General features: G+C 41.1%; 1 protein-coding gene across 1 annotated transcript in view; it reads right to left on the bottom strand.

The window, feature by feature from the left end:
• Nucleotides 1-8,393: 8,393 nt before the first annotated feature.
• Nucleotides 8,394-14,791, bottom strand: part of ANKH (ANKH inorganic pyrophosphate transport regulator) — a 99,032-nt gene continuing 92,634 nt past the window's right edge. Inside the window, exons 9-12 of the mRNA XM_068670823.1 lie at nucleotides 12,049-12,178; nucleotides 11,071-11,194; nucleotides 10,338-10,437; nucleotides 8,394-9,038 (exon numbers count right to left, since the gene is read on the bottom strand). Of these exons, the coding sequence (XP_068526924.1) occupies nucleotides 8,922-9,038; nucleotides 10,338-10,437; nucleotides 11,071-11,194; nucleotides 12,049-12,178 (471 nt within the window). The 3' untranslated portion in view covers nucleotides 8,394-8,921. The remainder of the gene's footprint in view (nucleotides 9,039-10,337; nucleotides 10,438-11,070; nucleotides 11,195-12,048; nucleotides 12,179-14,791) is intronic.

Consider the following 14,791-nt stretch of genomic DNA (forward strand, 5'->3'; position numbering starts at 1 on the left):
AACAGAACAAAACTTTGTCCTACAGAATAGGGGTCTAGGTGGGTCTGGTGGGGAAAACACGAGGCCCCCAAACATTCTCCCCTTCTTTCCTGAGCAAAGATCTTCAGATGTTGTGCTGCCCTTTTTTAGGATGCTGCTTCAAGACACTGCTCCCCACTCCCAATTTCTGAAGTATTTCCATGAAACCAAAAACAAGTCAATTTTAGAGAACCCAAAGGCACAATTAGAACATGCAAGTATCAGTTTAATAGGCATTTATGTGGCTCTGTTCCCTGCAGTATCCAAGCATTTTTCACAAGCATCAATAAATCCTATCCTTAGAGCATCTCTTGGAGATCGGAGAACCTGCTATCCTTGTTATTATTACTTTACAACTGATGCAGTCTTCAACCTCACATGATGTGGTCAAAGCCATCTTGAGCCTCTGTTCTGAAACTGCATCTCCTTTGAGATACTTTCTAGGGGGTACGTGTATTCAATCTGGCTCCTCCAAGATGATTCCCTGCTGTGAAGACAAAATAGTTCTCATCTTCTGCTCTGCCCTGTAGGTTTTGCTCAGCTTTAGAGTTTCTTTCTGGAGTGACCTTGTGGCTGGCCCTGCTCAAATATGTGACGATGAGGAGAGTAGGATGCATGAAGCTTTCTTCTTCCTCCACTGCAAAAGGTGTGACAAAGTCTTTTGTGTTCCTAGCACTATGAAGTTCAGTTCTATCTAGTGCCAGCAATGCTGCCTGGGAACCTTAAAGGTGAGTGAACTTTTCACTGAAGATGATGAATGAAGGAGTCACAGTTCTGGCTGCCCACTAGTATGGTCCTTGCAGGATAATGCCAAGTGTATGATGCTTCAAAAAGACATCTCAGTCATTTGTTAGCAGCCATCTTTCCCCACTTACACAGGCTCTGTCACTCATTCCTCCATACTCACTCACTCACTAATGCTCCTCCTTGGGCACTTCCAGAAACTTCTTGTCCAATATAGATTCTGAAACAAGAGTTTCTCAAAGCTTGGGAGGCTGCTAGGCTGTGCTGCCCAAGCACTGTTAAAATGCATTTCCATCTATCCCACCAAACCGAATAAAGCCCTTGGTCCCCAGCGTGGATTTCTCCTGCTCATGGTGTTAAGACGTGCTGCCAGTGTCACAGCACAAATAAAAGCAGCACTGGGGGATCAGACACTGGCTTCAGTCCCAGCTCCATGTCCGTCAGCAACAGGCAAGGTCTATTTTTTCCCCCTTGGAAGAGCCAGCTCTAGGGAGGATCGCTGCTGCCAGCTCACTGGTACTGGTGGAACGACAACCCATCCGACAGCATCTTTCTAAAGGAGCTTTGTGCCTCCTGCCTCGGGTCACCCTCCCACTTGGCAGGCAAGCTCTGAGGTCCTCCAGCCATGCCTGTGCCTCCTACCAAAAACCCGCTGTAGGCTCTCGGCTTCAAGAAAAAAGGCAGAGGCAGCAACACCAAAACCTGATCTAAAACATTAGAGCAGTGAGGCCAATGCTCTGAATGACCAAACCTTGACATGGTCTAAGCTTGACCGCCTTTACGGTGGCGGTGGGAGATGCTGTTTGGTTTAAAAGCACAGGCTGAGTCCCCCCCTTGTGCGTTTGCTTTGTAATAGTATACAGAGTTGTGCACGTAGATTTTTATTAAACCTAAAGTAGGTGAAGCATGCTTCGAACTGTGTTATTTTAATAGTGATTAGGTTTATTTAGAAAAGCTTGTTCATGTCACCTACAAAAATGCATATGCACCTTCAGCTTTTTGGAGCTTTTGCGATTTTGAGGCATTTGCAAGATTTGTGAATAAAATCAGCTAATCTAAGTAATCAGCAAATTTATTGCCTCTAGCATACTAATTGTTTCATTACAACTTACAAAGGACTTTTCATTTATTGTAATAGGGCATAAAAGCAGAGTTACATTAGTGCTGTCTTGGAGAGCAAACTAAAAAGTTCATGCTCTGTTTTCTGTATGCATACATATACTCTGCTTTCCACCCAGGCAGTATACTCTTTAAAAGCTAATGCTTTTTTTTTTTTTTTTGCCTTTTTTTTTTTTTTTCAATTTTTGTTTTGTTTTTCTCTTGTGTTCTTGCTGAATTATGAATAAAGCTGTTGCTTCAATTTTAAAATACATCCTTTCTTAAGAGGGGATTTATGTGCTCTCATTTGCAGATAGACCAAGCTGGTTTATTACATAAATTTATGTATTTACTCTGCATTACCTTGATTGCAAAGGGGAGTTATCAGAAGGGATAGCTTTTTTATTGTGCTGAATGATGCACATGAAAAGAGGGATAGGAGGAAACGTGATGTATGCAGCTGCTTGCTGGTTTCAGGCTTTTGTATTTAGAGAGTTAATTGTAAAAGTGCAGTGCAGTATTCAAATATTTTGTCTGCATATACAATAGCTTATTTTTGCTCTGCCCTCACTGTGGGCTCCCACAGGGTAGGAGGGTACTTTAAAGCTGGCTCTACAATACGAAGGTTTTGTCATCTGCAGAAGAATCTGTGAAGCTCAGATTTTGGCTTAGCTATCTGCATTGTAGAGCCCTGGTGGGCACAGTTTCTCAGCCCTGAACCGAAACCCTAAAATAAACAAGAAAAGTCTCAAGTCCCTTAAGATGAAGGGACCTTACTAGTTTCTATCTAACCCCAAGGCAGGGTCATTTTAGACATCAACCTGTTGCTCAAGTCCAGCTGAATTTTAAACTTAATAGAGCGTCTCTGTTAATTGGTCTCTCCAACGCATCAGGCTATATTTTTAGGTTTGAAATACATTAAGTCTTACACTTGTCATTGCTTCAAACTATCGCAGGCTGCAGTGCTAGTTTTGCTGTAAGAGTTGGGATCCTGGTGCTATGAAATCATTAGAAGGATGAAAAGTGGCCCAAGTTAAGTAGTGAACTTGAATTAATTCTGTTAATTCTTGATTTTAAATAAAGACCACCCCCCGATTCCTTCTGTTTCTCGACTCTCCTTTTCAGCTTAGCAAATGAAAAATAAAAACAGTTCATCAACAAAGTTTTGTTTTAAGCTACTTTTTAATCACTGCATTACTTGACATTTAGCATGAAGATTACAATTTTCTTCTCAAAACGCCAATAGACAAAATAAACCTAGCAGGAGCCTTCAGAAGGAAATAAGGAAAAGTCTGAAGATGCTGAACTAGGAATGAGAGAAAAAAATGATGAGCTAAAACTAACAAGTTGGTATGAGCAGTGACAAGGTTTGGTAATGCCAAGGAAAATTTTCCCCTCATGGTTGCAAAGACAAAAAAGCACCTAAAAATACACCACAGTCTTTTTGTTCTACTGACTGAGCGTGAACACCTTGGTTATGGCATATTGAGATGTAAGATCCCTCTTTAACCATAGAGTTAACTTGCACAAGCAGCAGAAAACATGCCCTTCTGCTTGCGTACGTGATCCCAGCTGAGGTTAAAGCTCAGCTCTCTGCCCCTGTATTTTGTCTTTGGCCTTTTTGTTCAGAATGTGCAAATCATCGAGAACTCTGGCAATTGTTTTGCTGACGAGTGTATCCGCGCACTGAAACGTGAACTTGCATCTCTGAAGTAAACCCACACAAGCTGCCCCCAGATTACCCGAGCCCCAGCTCCCTAGGCAGCCCGCATCCTCTCTCTGCTCTGTCACACTCTTGTAGGTCAAGCCCACGCTTGGCCTGAACTTGTTCCTGAGCTAACTAACGTATGTGCCTCGTATCATGAGGCTGCAGCAGCAGGCAGTCCCACAAAGTGTGCTGCTGCACATTTGCAGAGCAAGCGTGGAGGCCGCCCTCCTGCGAGCACCCAGCAGGAGGCCGAAAACTGCCTGCCCGCCCCGGTGCTGCTTGGGGGACCTTGCCCTGGCTTGCAAATACCACATTCTGCACATGCACATAGTTAGGCTGGAATTTGGGAAATACCAAATACCAAAACTGTGATGATTTCCTCTTTGTTTAACCAATGTTTGGGTGACATCTGCCCAGTTGCCCAGTTACTGCCAGTTACTCAGATCCAGTAAGAAGTGTAAAGCCTCCTCTTTGCATGTCATAAAACCTGCATATTGGTTTATTTCTGCTGGAATAATCTTCAAAGACGTTTTCATACTCCACTGAGGACTCCTCCACTCTCAGAAACCAAAATACTTAAAAGCTGTGTCTTATTTACATGTTACTTCTCACCCTTCGGTTCCTCTCTAGAGCAGTTACATGTCAGTAGTCACTGCTCTGCTGCTTTCTGCTGATTAATCGTGCTCCACACCATGCCGTTGGCTTTAGGCTGGATATGCCACATCCATAAGCTTTTCCAAGTTTTCCCCTTCTTTCCCATTTTAGCTTACTGACTGAAATCCTGGTTTATCTTATTGTGCCCGTTGAAAGGTTGTTGAAATTACTCTTTCATGTAGCTTGAAACTGCAATTTTTCACACAGCCTAGTATTAGTCCCTCATTGAGATGTTTATGCTTGAATCTTTGTTCCAACAAACTATATACAGCCAGTAATAAAAATATGTGCATAAAACTCTCATACACACACACACATATACATACGCTTATATATATAAGATATATATACATATATATATGCATGGCTTTCTAAGACACTAATGGCTACTGAAACTATGCTCAGGTAACACCCAGCTGCACTCAAATCCCTGCCGACTGCACCACATCCACACAACCCCAGTGGGAGATGGAGTCAATGCTGCTGCCTTTCCAGTCCCCACCCTGCCCTGCATTTTGCCGAGGACCCGTCTGTGGGCAGTGGGGTGCAGGACGCCCCCTGACACCCCGCAGAATTGCACCTCGCAGCCCAGCGCACGGCCGTGCCTGCTCCAAGCGCCTCGGCCTGAAAGCGTCCTTTCACCCTTCTTTTTAAGCACGAGGCGCCAGCCCACAAAAAAAGGAGCTCTCCCCTTCAAAAGACTCCTGTCTGTGCGCCATGGCCTGTCCTGAATGCGCTGCATTCAGCAGCTCACCCTCTGTCTCCAGCTGCTGTCTGTCTGTCTGCCGCGATTCGGCAAAAACCGAGCAAGAGCCAGGTATAAATCTCTCCCGGTCAAGGGAAATATTTAGCAGCAAAAATGAGTAGGAAACAAAAGACTTCTGTTACTCACCCAGTCCTCTCGCCCAGTGTAGCTCTAGCTAAGGAGCAGGCAACTTAGCGCTCGCACCCCGGGCGGCCGTGCAAGAGGGACGGGGAGGCCTGGGAGCAGCTGATGCGCCCGCGCGGCCTCAAGCACTGGCCAGGACATGCAGAGCCTGTTTCATCGAGTCCATCGCTTGGTAAGTGTGAGAGGGGAGGATAAAAGAAAATAGCTTTCTCAACAGCTAAGTCTGCAAAAGGAAAGCTCGGACAAGTTAACACAATTTTAGGTGTGCATTAAGGGTTTAGGAACATCAACCCACAACTTATCAGTGTCCCTTTTACTTCCTGCTGTGTGCCATGTTCTCCCACGGTCTAAAATTTAAGATGTGGGATGCAGATCAACTTTGTTCCTCTTTTTATCGTCACTTTGTTTCTACAGTTCAGAAATTCTCAATAAAGTCTGGATAGGCTAAGCCGCCACATGAACTCACTGAGGTGACCACGCTCTGGCTCTCTGAAGCAGGAACTTATCAGGTGTCTGTAATTTCATCATCCATCACACAGATAGCAATTTCAGGAGCAGTCCCGCAGAGGAGCCAGCTAAGCCATTTTACAATAATTGAGGACATCCCTTTGGGCAGGAAGGGGACAGCACGTTCACAGCCTGGCAGTGACACTCGCATGGGCAAGGCTCCAGCACATTGGGTGGTGGGTTCAGCTGAGCCGGCCGAGGCAGCACGTGCCCTGCATCGGCCCCCCAGAGCTCCCAGCCTGCCAGCCAGCTGAGCCCACCCCTGGAGAGGTCACCAAAGCCCTTGAAGATGTTACCCACAGGGAGCACCAGCTGATGCTGGGGTGCACGGAGCTGCGTGTGAATGCGCCTTCAGGCTGAGGCTGCCACCTGCAGCGGAGTGAGCATCGCTCGGGCACTGAGTTCCCACATGGAGCTGCTCATTGCCGAAACATCAGCCTTTTTGGCAAACCCAAAAGAGCAATGTAAAGAAATACACAACACACAGGAAGCAGAAGTAAATGTTATACAAGCATCCTCATGTAGCTGCCTGAATACCTGCCCAAATCCTACCACTCCTGTACTCATTTGTTATTTTGCAAAATACAGGAATATTAAATATTACCCATAAAATTGAAAAATTGACTTTTACTATTCCATTACTTCAGTACTCTATGATGAAAAATTTACTTTTTGATGTTCAGTTTTCTATCTAAAACAAGTTTCAGTGTTTCACCTAATTTGTTTTCAAATTCTTACTTTTGGGTAAAATAATTACCTTGAAACCTATGGTAATGAAACGGTAATGCTTAGAATTCTTCAAAAATACTGCTGTTTAAATTTCAGTAACCTATCAAAAGAAATATTACACAAATACAGTTTCTTGCTTCATCTCTATACTTCCTGAAAATCTGTGTGTTGTGGATTTGGATACAAATGTGCTGGAGGAATCAAAACGATATGAATAGAGAAGACATTAAATGGCCACCGTGATCTGTAAGAGTCTACATACATGTTATATACACATGACCGTTTGAGAGTCTGTATTCATGAATGCTTGTGTGTACAGTCTGCATACTGCAAAAGTTCATTTATCTGAGGGTTTTTTTGTCTTTTTTTATTATTTTTTTGGTTGGTTGGTTTGTTTACTCTACTGTGAGAAACAATGAGAACAACCTTGTGGTGGCACAGAAGATGTGAGGCTACTACGTTTAGTCTTGCCTCTTAGTGCCATTGCTAATTAACCACAAACTGATTTTTCAAGTCTGCCATTCAATGTCATCACTTCTAAGTCATTTGTGCATGTAAAAAATCAGTACAAATGTTTAAAATAAAGCTCATTGATACAATGCCTTTCATTATAGCCATACCTGGTTACTATCCAACTCTGTAGTGTTTTAGAGACATTTTTAGCTGAACTTGGAAAAATAGGAAATGTATTCTAGCTTAAAATAAATATACATAATATACAATATATATATTTATACACATGTGTATGTATATATACACATATATTGATACAACATTGAAAGTAATGCCTAGTTCCGATCAGTTCTCTGAGTGCTGGGAGTACCTGGCAAATAATCCAGAAACTGAAGTTGCCCACAATTAAATAATCATTCCCACAACTTAGAAAAATATATTTTTACTTAATAAAGTTTAAATTAACTGACTTGCAGATAAAGTATGTAGGATAACGGTATCCAAACTCAGGCATGGTTACAGCTGAAAGAACCCAAGCTACTACAAACTGGTAACAGGAATGCTGCCCCGCAGCCAGACACAAACCAGCAGAGGAGTAGAAACTGCTCCTGCAGCCACCACTGGTGGCACCCAAACCATCTCTGGTTCAGTGACCTCTTACACAGGCTTCACTTCCACCTGACACAGATTGACCATCCAACCTCATGCTCTCCTATTTAAGGCCCAATTAAACCGCACAGTGCCCGCCTTGTTTGCAAAGTGCAGTGCTTGCTGGTTTGAGCAGCTTTCTGCTTCCATGACACTGCTGTATTGAGAGCTAACAAGCGATCACGGTCCCTAATTAAGGACTTGGAGGATCATCAGTACTTGAGCTTCGCCATACTGATTTTGATCTACTGCATAGGTAAATACATCATAGCAAAACATACACAGAAGTGTGTGTGTATATATATACTTATATATATATACATGTACGTGTGAGCATGTGTACATCACCAAATAAAGACCTTCATGGAACTATGTGTAGTAACGCAATATACCATGGTATCCTGCATAAGTTATCTGTTGTTTGTTTTTAAATATATAGGCACCAGAAATAAGTCTAGAGTAAATAATCCTTTAAACATTAAAGTTAAATCAGTGGACAAGAACTTTGGTAAAGCTTGTCAATTTTTATTATTTTTTTTTATTTAAATACAGTCAAATTCTATCATTTGCTATTACCCTCTTCACAAGAGGAAAGTGCATGTTTTTTTTTTTTCCCTAAAGAGACCTATATAACACGGTGCTTAACTATTCAAGAAGACTCTGAATTATAAATTTACATTTTTCAACAGATTTCTATCTTTCAGACGGAATGAAAGGTAAATAGAGTTCTTGTCCTGTGTGTATTTTATTTGTTGTATGCATATATATATAAATATATATATGTATGTCTCTGTTTATGTATCTGTGTGTGTATATACACAATCACACACTTTTAACAGGAGAGAGGAGCCTGTTTTTCTCCACTTTCCATGCGGAGACTTACACGTTCCTCCCTGCGTTGTACCCTGTGCAGTATAAGCTCTAGTGACGAGGCCAAACAAAAGATATAGTTCACCATAGTATATTAGTTTATGTAGCAAAGTCATTTTCAAGCAAGTAAAATAAAGCTCTGTATTCCAAACTTCTTTTCCTTAACATTTCTCATGAAGAAAAGGAAGGAAAAAGAAAGGGGAGGGAGTAGGATTATGGCAGTAGCACTGAGCCAGTGGCACTCGTGTGCGTGCACACACGCGCACGCATACACACACAGCAGGGCTTTGGTTGACAAATGCAGATTGTCCAGAGAAGGTGGATGCATAAGTAAGGAAGACTCTACAGCGATGCAATTGTATCTTTTATGTCTGCATGGAGTGAGAAAACAAATTCAATTGAAAAAGAAAAAGCAAAGACCTCTTTTTAGGTCCCTCATCAGTGTGAGCATACTCAGTATGCTAGAGAATTTATCTGAAACCTTTTAAATCAAGGCCTCTTTATTACAAAAATAAAAACAAACAAACAAAAAAGTATGAGAGACGACAAGATGCTGAAGTATCACTCCAATCGTCCCTGTAGAGAACAATTGCATCCCCTTTATTATTCATTCTCTTCTCTCATTTCTACGATGTCTGTCATTTCCTCCGTGTGAGGCATGTCGGTCATAGCAGAGTCTTCGCCTTCTGCAGCTGTTTCATTCTCATTCCGCTTCTTTTTCTAGGTTGAAACAACCATGCATAAACATACAAATATGCTGTTTGTGAACACAGGCTTACAAACTTTGGGCACCAGGAGAAGCAAGGTAGGAGTCATGTATTTTTTAGAGTAGACTACAAACAGCTAGAACACTTGTGTCATGTTCCTGGTTTGTCACTAACAAGTTGTCTTAACTTAGAAGGTTACCATAACCTTTCTGGGGCTCAGCTTTCTCTTTTCTAACATGAATGCAATGATGGAGGCACTTCTTATGCTAAGTGACATCCAAGACAGGCTTCAGTGTGACTGGAGGGAAGAAAGCATCTGGAATCTTTTACATCACAGACTTTTTATTATAAAAAAAGAAAAGCAAACAAAATATCAGAGAAGATAAGTTGCTTTAGGGGGAAAGAGAGAGGTGGCATCTTAATTTTTCAAATGTGAAACTTCAGGAATTTTTCAAGATGTGAGCATTCTGGCCTTTCTTGCTACTGCTGGATCCACTGTGAGCCCCCACCTCACCAAAGCCTAGCAATATTAGAATATTTTTGGATAGCAGGAATGGGAGGGCATTCAAGAGTCCTATGATTCATCCAGGATGTCCTGGATTAGTAAAGCTAAGAGGTATTTAGTCCCGCTACAAAACAAATTGAAGCATCTGTTCCTTATTATACATTCTTCAGCAGGCTGACTAGTCTTACAGAAAACACTTGTAAAACTGACAAAATAAACCCCACAGGTATTACTGATTCAGCAGAGTTGCGCATATCAGAATTACAAAGTTTCAGAGGTGTCTACACAACACTTGGTTTACAGCTCTCAAATGCTGCCCATTTATTGCCACTTTAGGTGAAAACAAGTTGAGCCGTACAGCTACTAATTGGCTTTGCCACTGTCACATTGGCTGTTGAGATGATGGTGTCAGTTACATACTAATTCCAGTAAGGAAATAAATTAGGTTGGCAGAGCAATTACTAGTACTGCCTGCAAAAAATTAAGCACAATGTCCCTTGCCAGAAACACTCTTTGAGCTACCGCTGTAACAAACAATCAGAAGGTCAGTCTGAACAAATATATGGTGTGAAACCACAGGCCAAGAATAGCTTTTTCAAAGTGTTCAGGCTCTTTGGTGCTCAAGAAAAATGTAACAGACTAATCATGACAGAGATCAAGGTCTTCTATTTTCTTATGCACCTTGTGCAGGGTGGTCAGTAAAAAAGTGGGGATGCTGGGGAGTTACATTTTGAAAATGTACTTTTAGTCTGAAATAAAGTCCACCATCAACTGCTTTCACCAGATCCTGCAGAGCCTACTTCTTACCTGTTTCCGATAGACATAACAGGCTGCTATTGCAACCATGGTGGATTCTCCCACAAAACCTGCTAGAAGGGATCCTACTCCAAGAGTGGCTCCATGAACTCTGTCGATAGGACCAAAAAAAAATAAATAAAAAATTAGTCATGATTGTGTGACAACACCTGATTCAAAATTGTATTTCCAGTGGTGTATAGAATTAATATGTTGTTAGAAGTATTTCCTTCAAAGACATAATGTACTAGCAAAGAGAGCGACTAGTATTTTAAAGGACTTATTTTGTTTCTTAACGTGCTTCACTATTTAGTAAAAGAAACATATCCTGAATCAAATTTTGGAGTAAGAAAAGCTGAACACAGAATTTAAAGTCTGTGTACAGAGTGCACAGAATGCTACAGAACGGATCCTTTAACATTATAAACAAGATATTCTTCCATTAGATTTCTTAACAGTGCATTTAATAGAATGGAAATAAATTCTCGTAGGACAGATTTTTGCCTCACTGACATTTGTGCATTTTTTCGGAAGGGGCATCGATATCTTGACTGCCTACAGCAAAGTATCACTTGTAAATTTGTAGATGTTTCTTTTCCAGATATTGCCACTGTTTAGGCTTTATATTATGCTTAGTATTTGGGGAAAATGTTCTGAGTTGGACAAATTCAGCTACCAAGTGATAGGAAACAGGAACGAAGAGAAGAGCAATTCCATCATCTCTATGGAGAGGAGAGAGATTTACCCCAAGTAAGGCAGAACAATGAGACTAGTGATGAGGACGATGATCCGCAGCACTGAGCTGGGTGCCAGCACAAACGTCTTCTTTAGAGTCATCAGCCAACCAGTCAAGTGTGCTCTGACTGTCACTGTTCATGAACAGAGGAAGGGGAAAAAGGGACACAAGAGTAGCAATTGTCAGTCATCTCATGTGAAAGTTTTTTCGTACAGAGAGTACTGTTCAGAAATACACGTCGTGAAACTAAACTTGTTTCTGGTAACTCTGCACACTGGGAAACCCTACTAGAAATAAAGAAGATTTCATACCCAAATTGCTTAAACTTAGTGATTTTTGAAAAAAGCCAGTTATAGACAGCAACCCTTCATGGGAGCCATTCCCTTAGAAACAATTTATTAGGCAGTCCATTTTGATCTATGCTACACTACATCAAGCAGCATTTGTTTACAGCACTTAGAAATTTTTTGAGGGGATACATTCTGAACACTGCTGCCAAGCTCGTCTCTCTCCTGAATAGAGGCATTTACGTTTATTCTGTTTATGCTGTGATGATATCTGGAAGTGTCACTCAGACTGGCAGCTGAAGGGGAGACTGCTGGAGGCAATGCTCTTGTGCAGTTAGTCCTTGATGCCATATTGAAGTTACTCACAGCCTCAGTAGCGGAACCATGGGTGCTCGTATGTGCTATAGCACCGTGCTGTTGATGTGTGTGTTCTTGGTCAACCCCAATAGGCAGAATTCAGGTTTTACTTTGGACAGTCAGAAGTCTGCCTAAGACAGACTGCTCTTACTGCAACCTTTGTAGCCTGACTACTGATGGAAATAGTCTTGGTCTATACCGACTTCGATGAAAATGGTTCTTATTATGTGCGCTGGGTATGCACTTAGCCACTCTTACATGTACAGCCAAGTCAGACCTTATGACCACACCTCAAAGTTGCATTTGCTTAGAGGTTACAGAGTATTTGTTTTCTTGTTTTTACCTGGAACTGGAAAGAAGGAGAAGATGCGCAAAGGAACGACGCACAGCTCTGCAAAAGCGAAGTCTACTCCGATTATGTCAACTAAAATCTTCTCTGATACGTTTGGTGTCCAAAACATCACAAAACAGAGCTAGGAAGGAGAGCCAGAAGAACAAAATTAAGAAAGGTTTACATTTCAGAACAGAAGCACAATAATAGACAGGATCTTCTCATCTAAAACATTTCTTTACTCTACTGATGAATCATTTTTGGTATTAAATGAAGGAAGAAGATGGATACAAAGTAAAAATAATAATAAAAAAATAAGTTTACCTTTCTACTGTAGCATGAAAGGATTAAGGTTTTCACCATCACTAAATCAGGCACATTTTATTGTTAACTTTTAATCACCCTCTTCAAATGTTATCCAGGGCTTTTGCCTCTTTGCAAAAAGACCAGTGAAAGAAAGTAAAACTTACATGTTAAGCAACAGTCCTGACTCAACAGGTTATGAAGCAGACACAGTAAAAAATAACACACATATGCAAGCCTAACAGAATATTGGTTTGCTGTGCTTGGATTCTAATGATTCAGATGTTATGGTTCAGTCTGACTGTAACCAATAAGCAACTGGACGTAGGGAGAGCCACCTGAACCACCACCAATTCCTGACTTCAGCTTAAATCGAGGGTGCTGAACCCTACAAAACTTACAACCAACTTTATTGTTCTCAACAAAGAGTGGAAAACAGATTCTTACTTATCTCAGATCAATCAAAAATAGTGGAAAATAAACAATAGCATACAAAGCTTATAAACAGAATGAATTTGCATTAAGAAATGTATTCAAAGCAATGTTTTTGCAACAATTTAAACAAGTTTTCAATTATTTAAATTTAGTAAGACTCTAATGTACACACAGTGTATGTATGCTCAGTTTGCATTCAAAGACACAGACCACGTCAGTGTACATAAGAACCATGTTCATTTCAGAAGCATTTCATGCTCTTCGGGTTCCTCCCATATGCATATATAAATTTTTTTTATGGTGCCTGCAAATAGTTGCACTTGAATGGTCTTACAAAAACAGGAACGAGCTTGATTTTTACAGGACTTGCGCTGGTTGAGATACCCATACTCCTAAACAGATTATGAAAAGTTTTTTGTAACTAGAGATTTTAACTACTCCGACGTGCAAAGATTTGACCTAAATCTAAGATTAGGAGGTTAAACACAGTGCTGATACTAGTACCAATAGTATGTAATACACATAGCCATGCAGACATGGTGCCCTCAAGGCCAGAAATCCACCAGATCCTGTCATTTGGAGTGTGCTGTTTAGTCTATACATGAAAGAAAACCTCCATAACAAGCCTGCAAGAAGTAATACAGCTGTAGTACGTGCCATTTAATCTTTGGGTCAATCCTAGGTCTGTGCTTCAGTCCAGGCTGAGGGACCTACCTCTTGGCAGCTGGTGGTTCCAGCTTTGGTTTGAGGCCCTCACCACGGACCAGTACCAACAGCCCTTGCAGGACTTTCTTCTGCAAGAAGGGATGCCAGAGTACTAGTATAAATCCCTACTCTTTGATATTTAATGTGTTTTGCCAATTAAAAAGCGATTTATTCCTGTTATTTTCCCAGTAAAACAGATGTTAATGAAGCAAGTTGAGTGAAGAGGGCAAAACTCAGACTGATAAATGCTCTATTATTCCTCTGTCACATTATAAGCCAGTGTGCTAGGTAAATTATGCACATCAGCACTCTTATTTTTAATCCTATAAACTAATATCATACTATCTAGCTCTTTTCTTACCGTCCAGGTGTTACAACCATACACGTTCAGATGGCTTTTAAAGCTGGTCTTTGAAATCCTACCACCTCCACGACAGCTGGTATTTCACTCCTGTTCTTTGGTCGTATGCCAGAGATTGTCCTCTCTATTTAGCCTAAAAGTATCCAGGCCACAGAAGTTTCTCAAGGTCTGTCACGGAGCAACCTGTGGGAGGTCTCTCATTCTGCCAGCCAATGCAGTGAACAAAACACTTCATGTTCCTGCCAAAACAGTATTTAGCTTTCTTCCCTATTTCTTAGGGTAAGAATCAATTCTTATTCTCATTTTACTTTATTACTTTGAAGCTATCTTGCAGTGTACTTCCCTCGCCTAGCCAGAGAACAGTATGTGGAAGAAGGTAAGAGTAGACGGCAAATGAACTGAGCAAATTTTTTTTTCTTCAGTCAGCATTTCTCTCCCCCTGCCAAACTACTGGTATAGGGCATATCTGAAGTGCAGGGGACACTCCAGAGCAGAGAAGGTTGTATGGTTGAGGATCCAATTATTAAAAAGTAACTGTATAGGGCAGAGCAAATTCTTTCACTGCCACAAACATCATTAGGCAGATTGCAGTCATTTACACAAGCTACCACAGAGGGAATGTTTCGTCAAATCTATTTACAAAGTCCAATTAAAAAAGAAAATAAATAAATAAATACGTCCACTCTTCAACTGCAATTTGCTGTTTTAATGAAAACGAAGACCTTTATGCTGCTTGTACTACCCTATACCACTAGCAACCTACCAAGCAGTGTGGTTACCCCCACTGCAAGACTCCATACATTTATGCTAAATAGCTAAGTTTGTTCACTGCTAGCAAACAGCAAATACAGCAGTCCTTCCTTCTTTGAACAGGTATTTGAAACAGCATGTGTGGTTAGGCCAGCAAACAAGTGACCAAAAGCATTACTCTCCATCCTGTTTTCTTTGAAG

Source organism: Anas acuta, chromosome 2 (assembly GCF_963932015.1).
Source record: "Anas acuta chromosome 2, bAnaAcu1.1, whole genome shotgun sequence".
Taxonomy (NCBI): domain Eukaryota; kingdom Metazoa; phylum Chordata; class Aves; order Anseriformes; family Anatidae; genus Anas; species Anas acuta.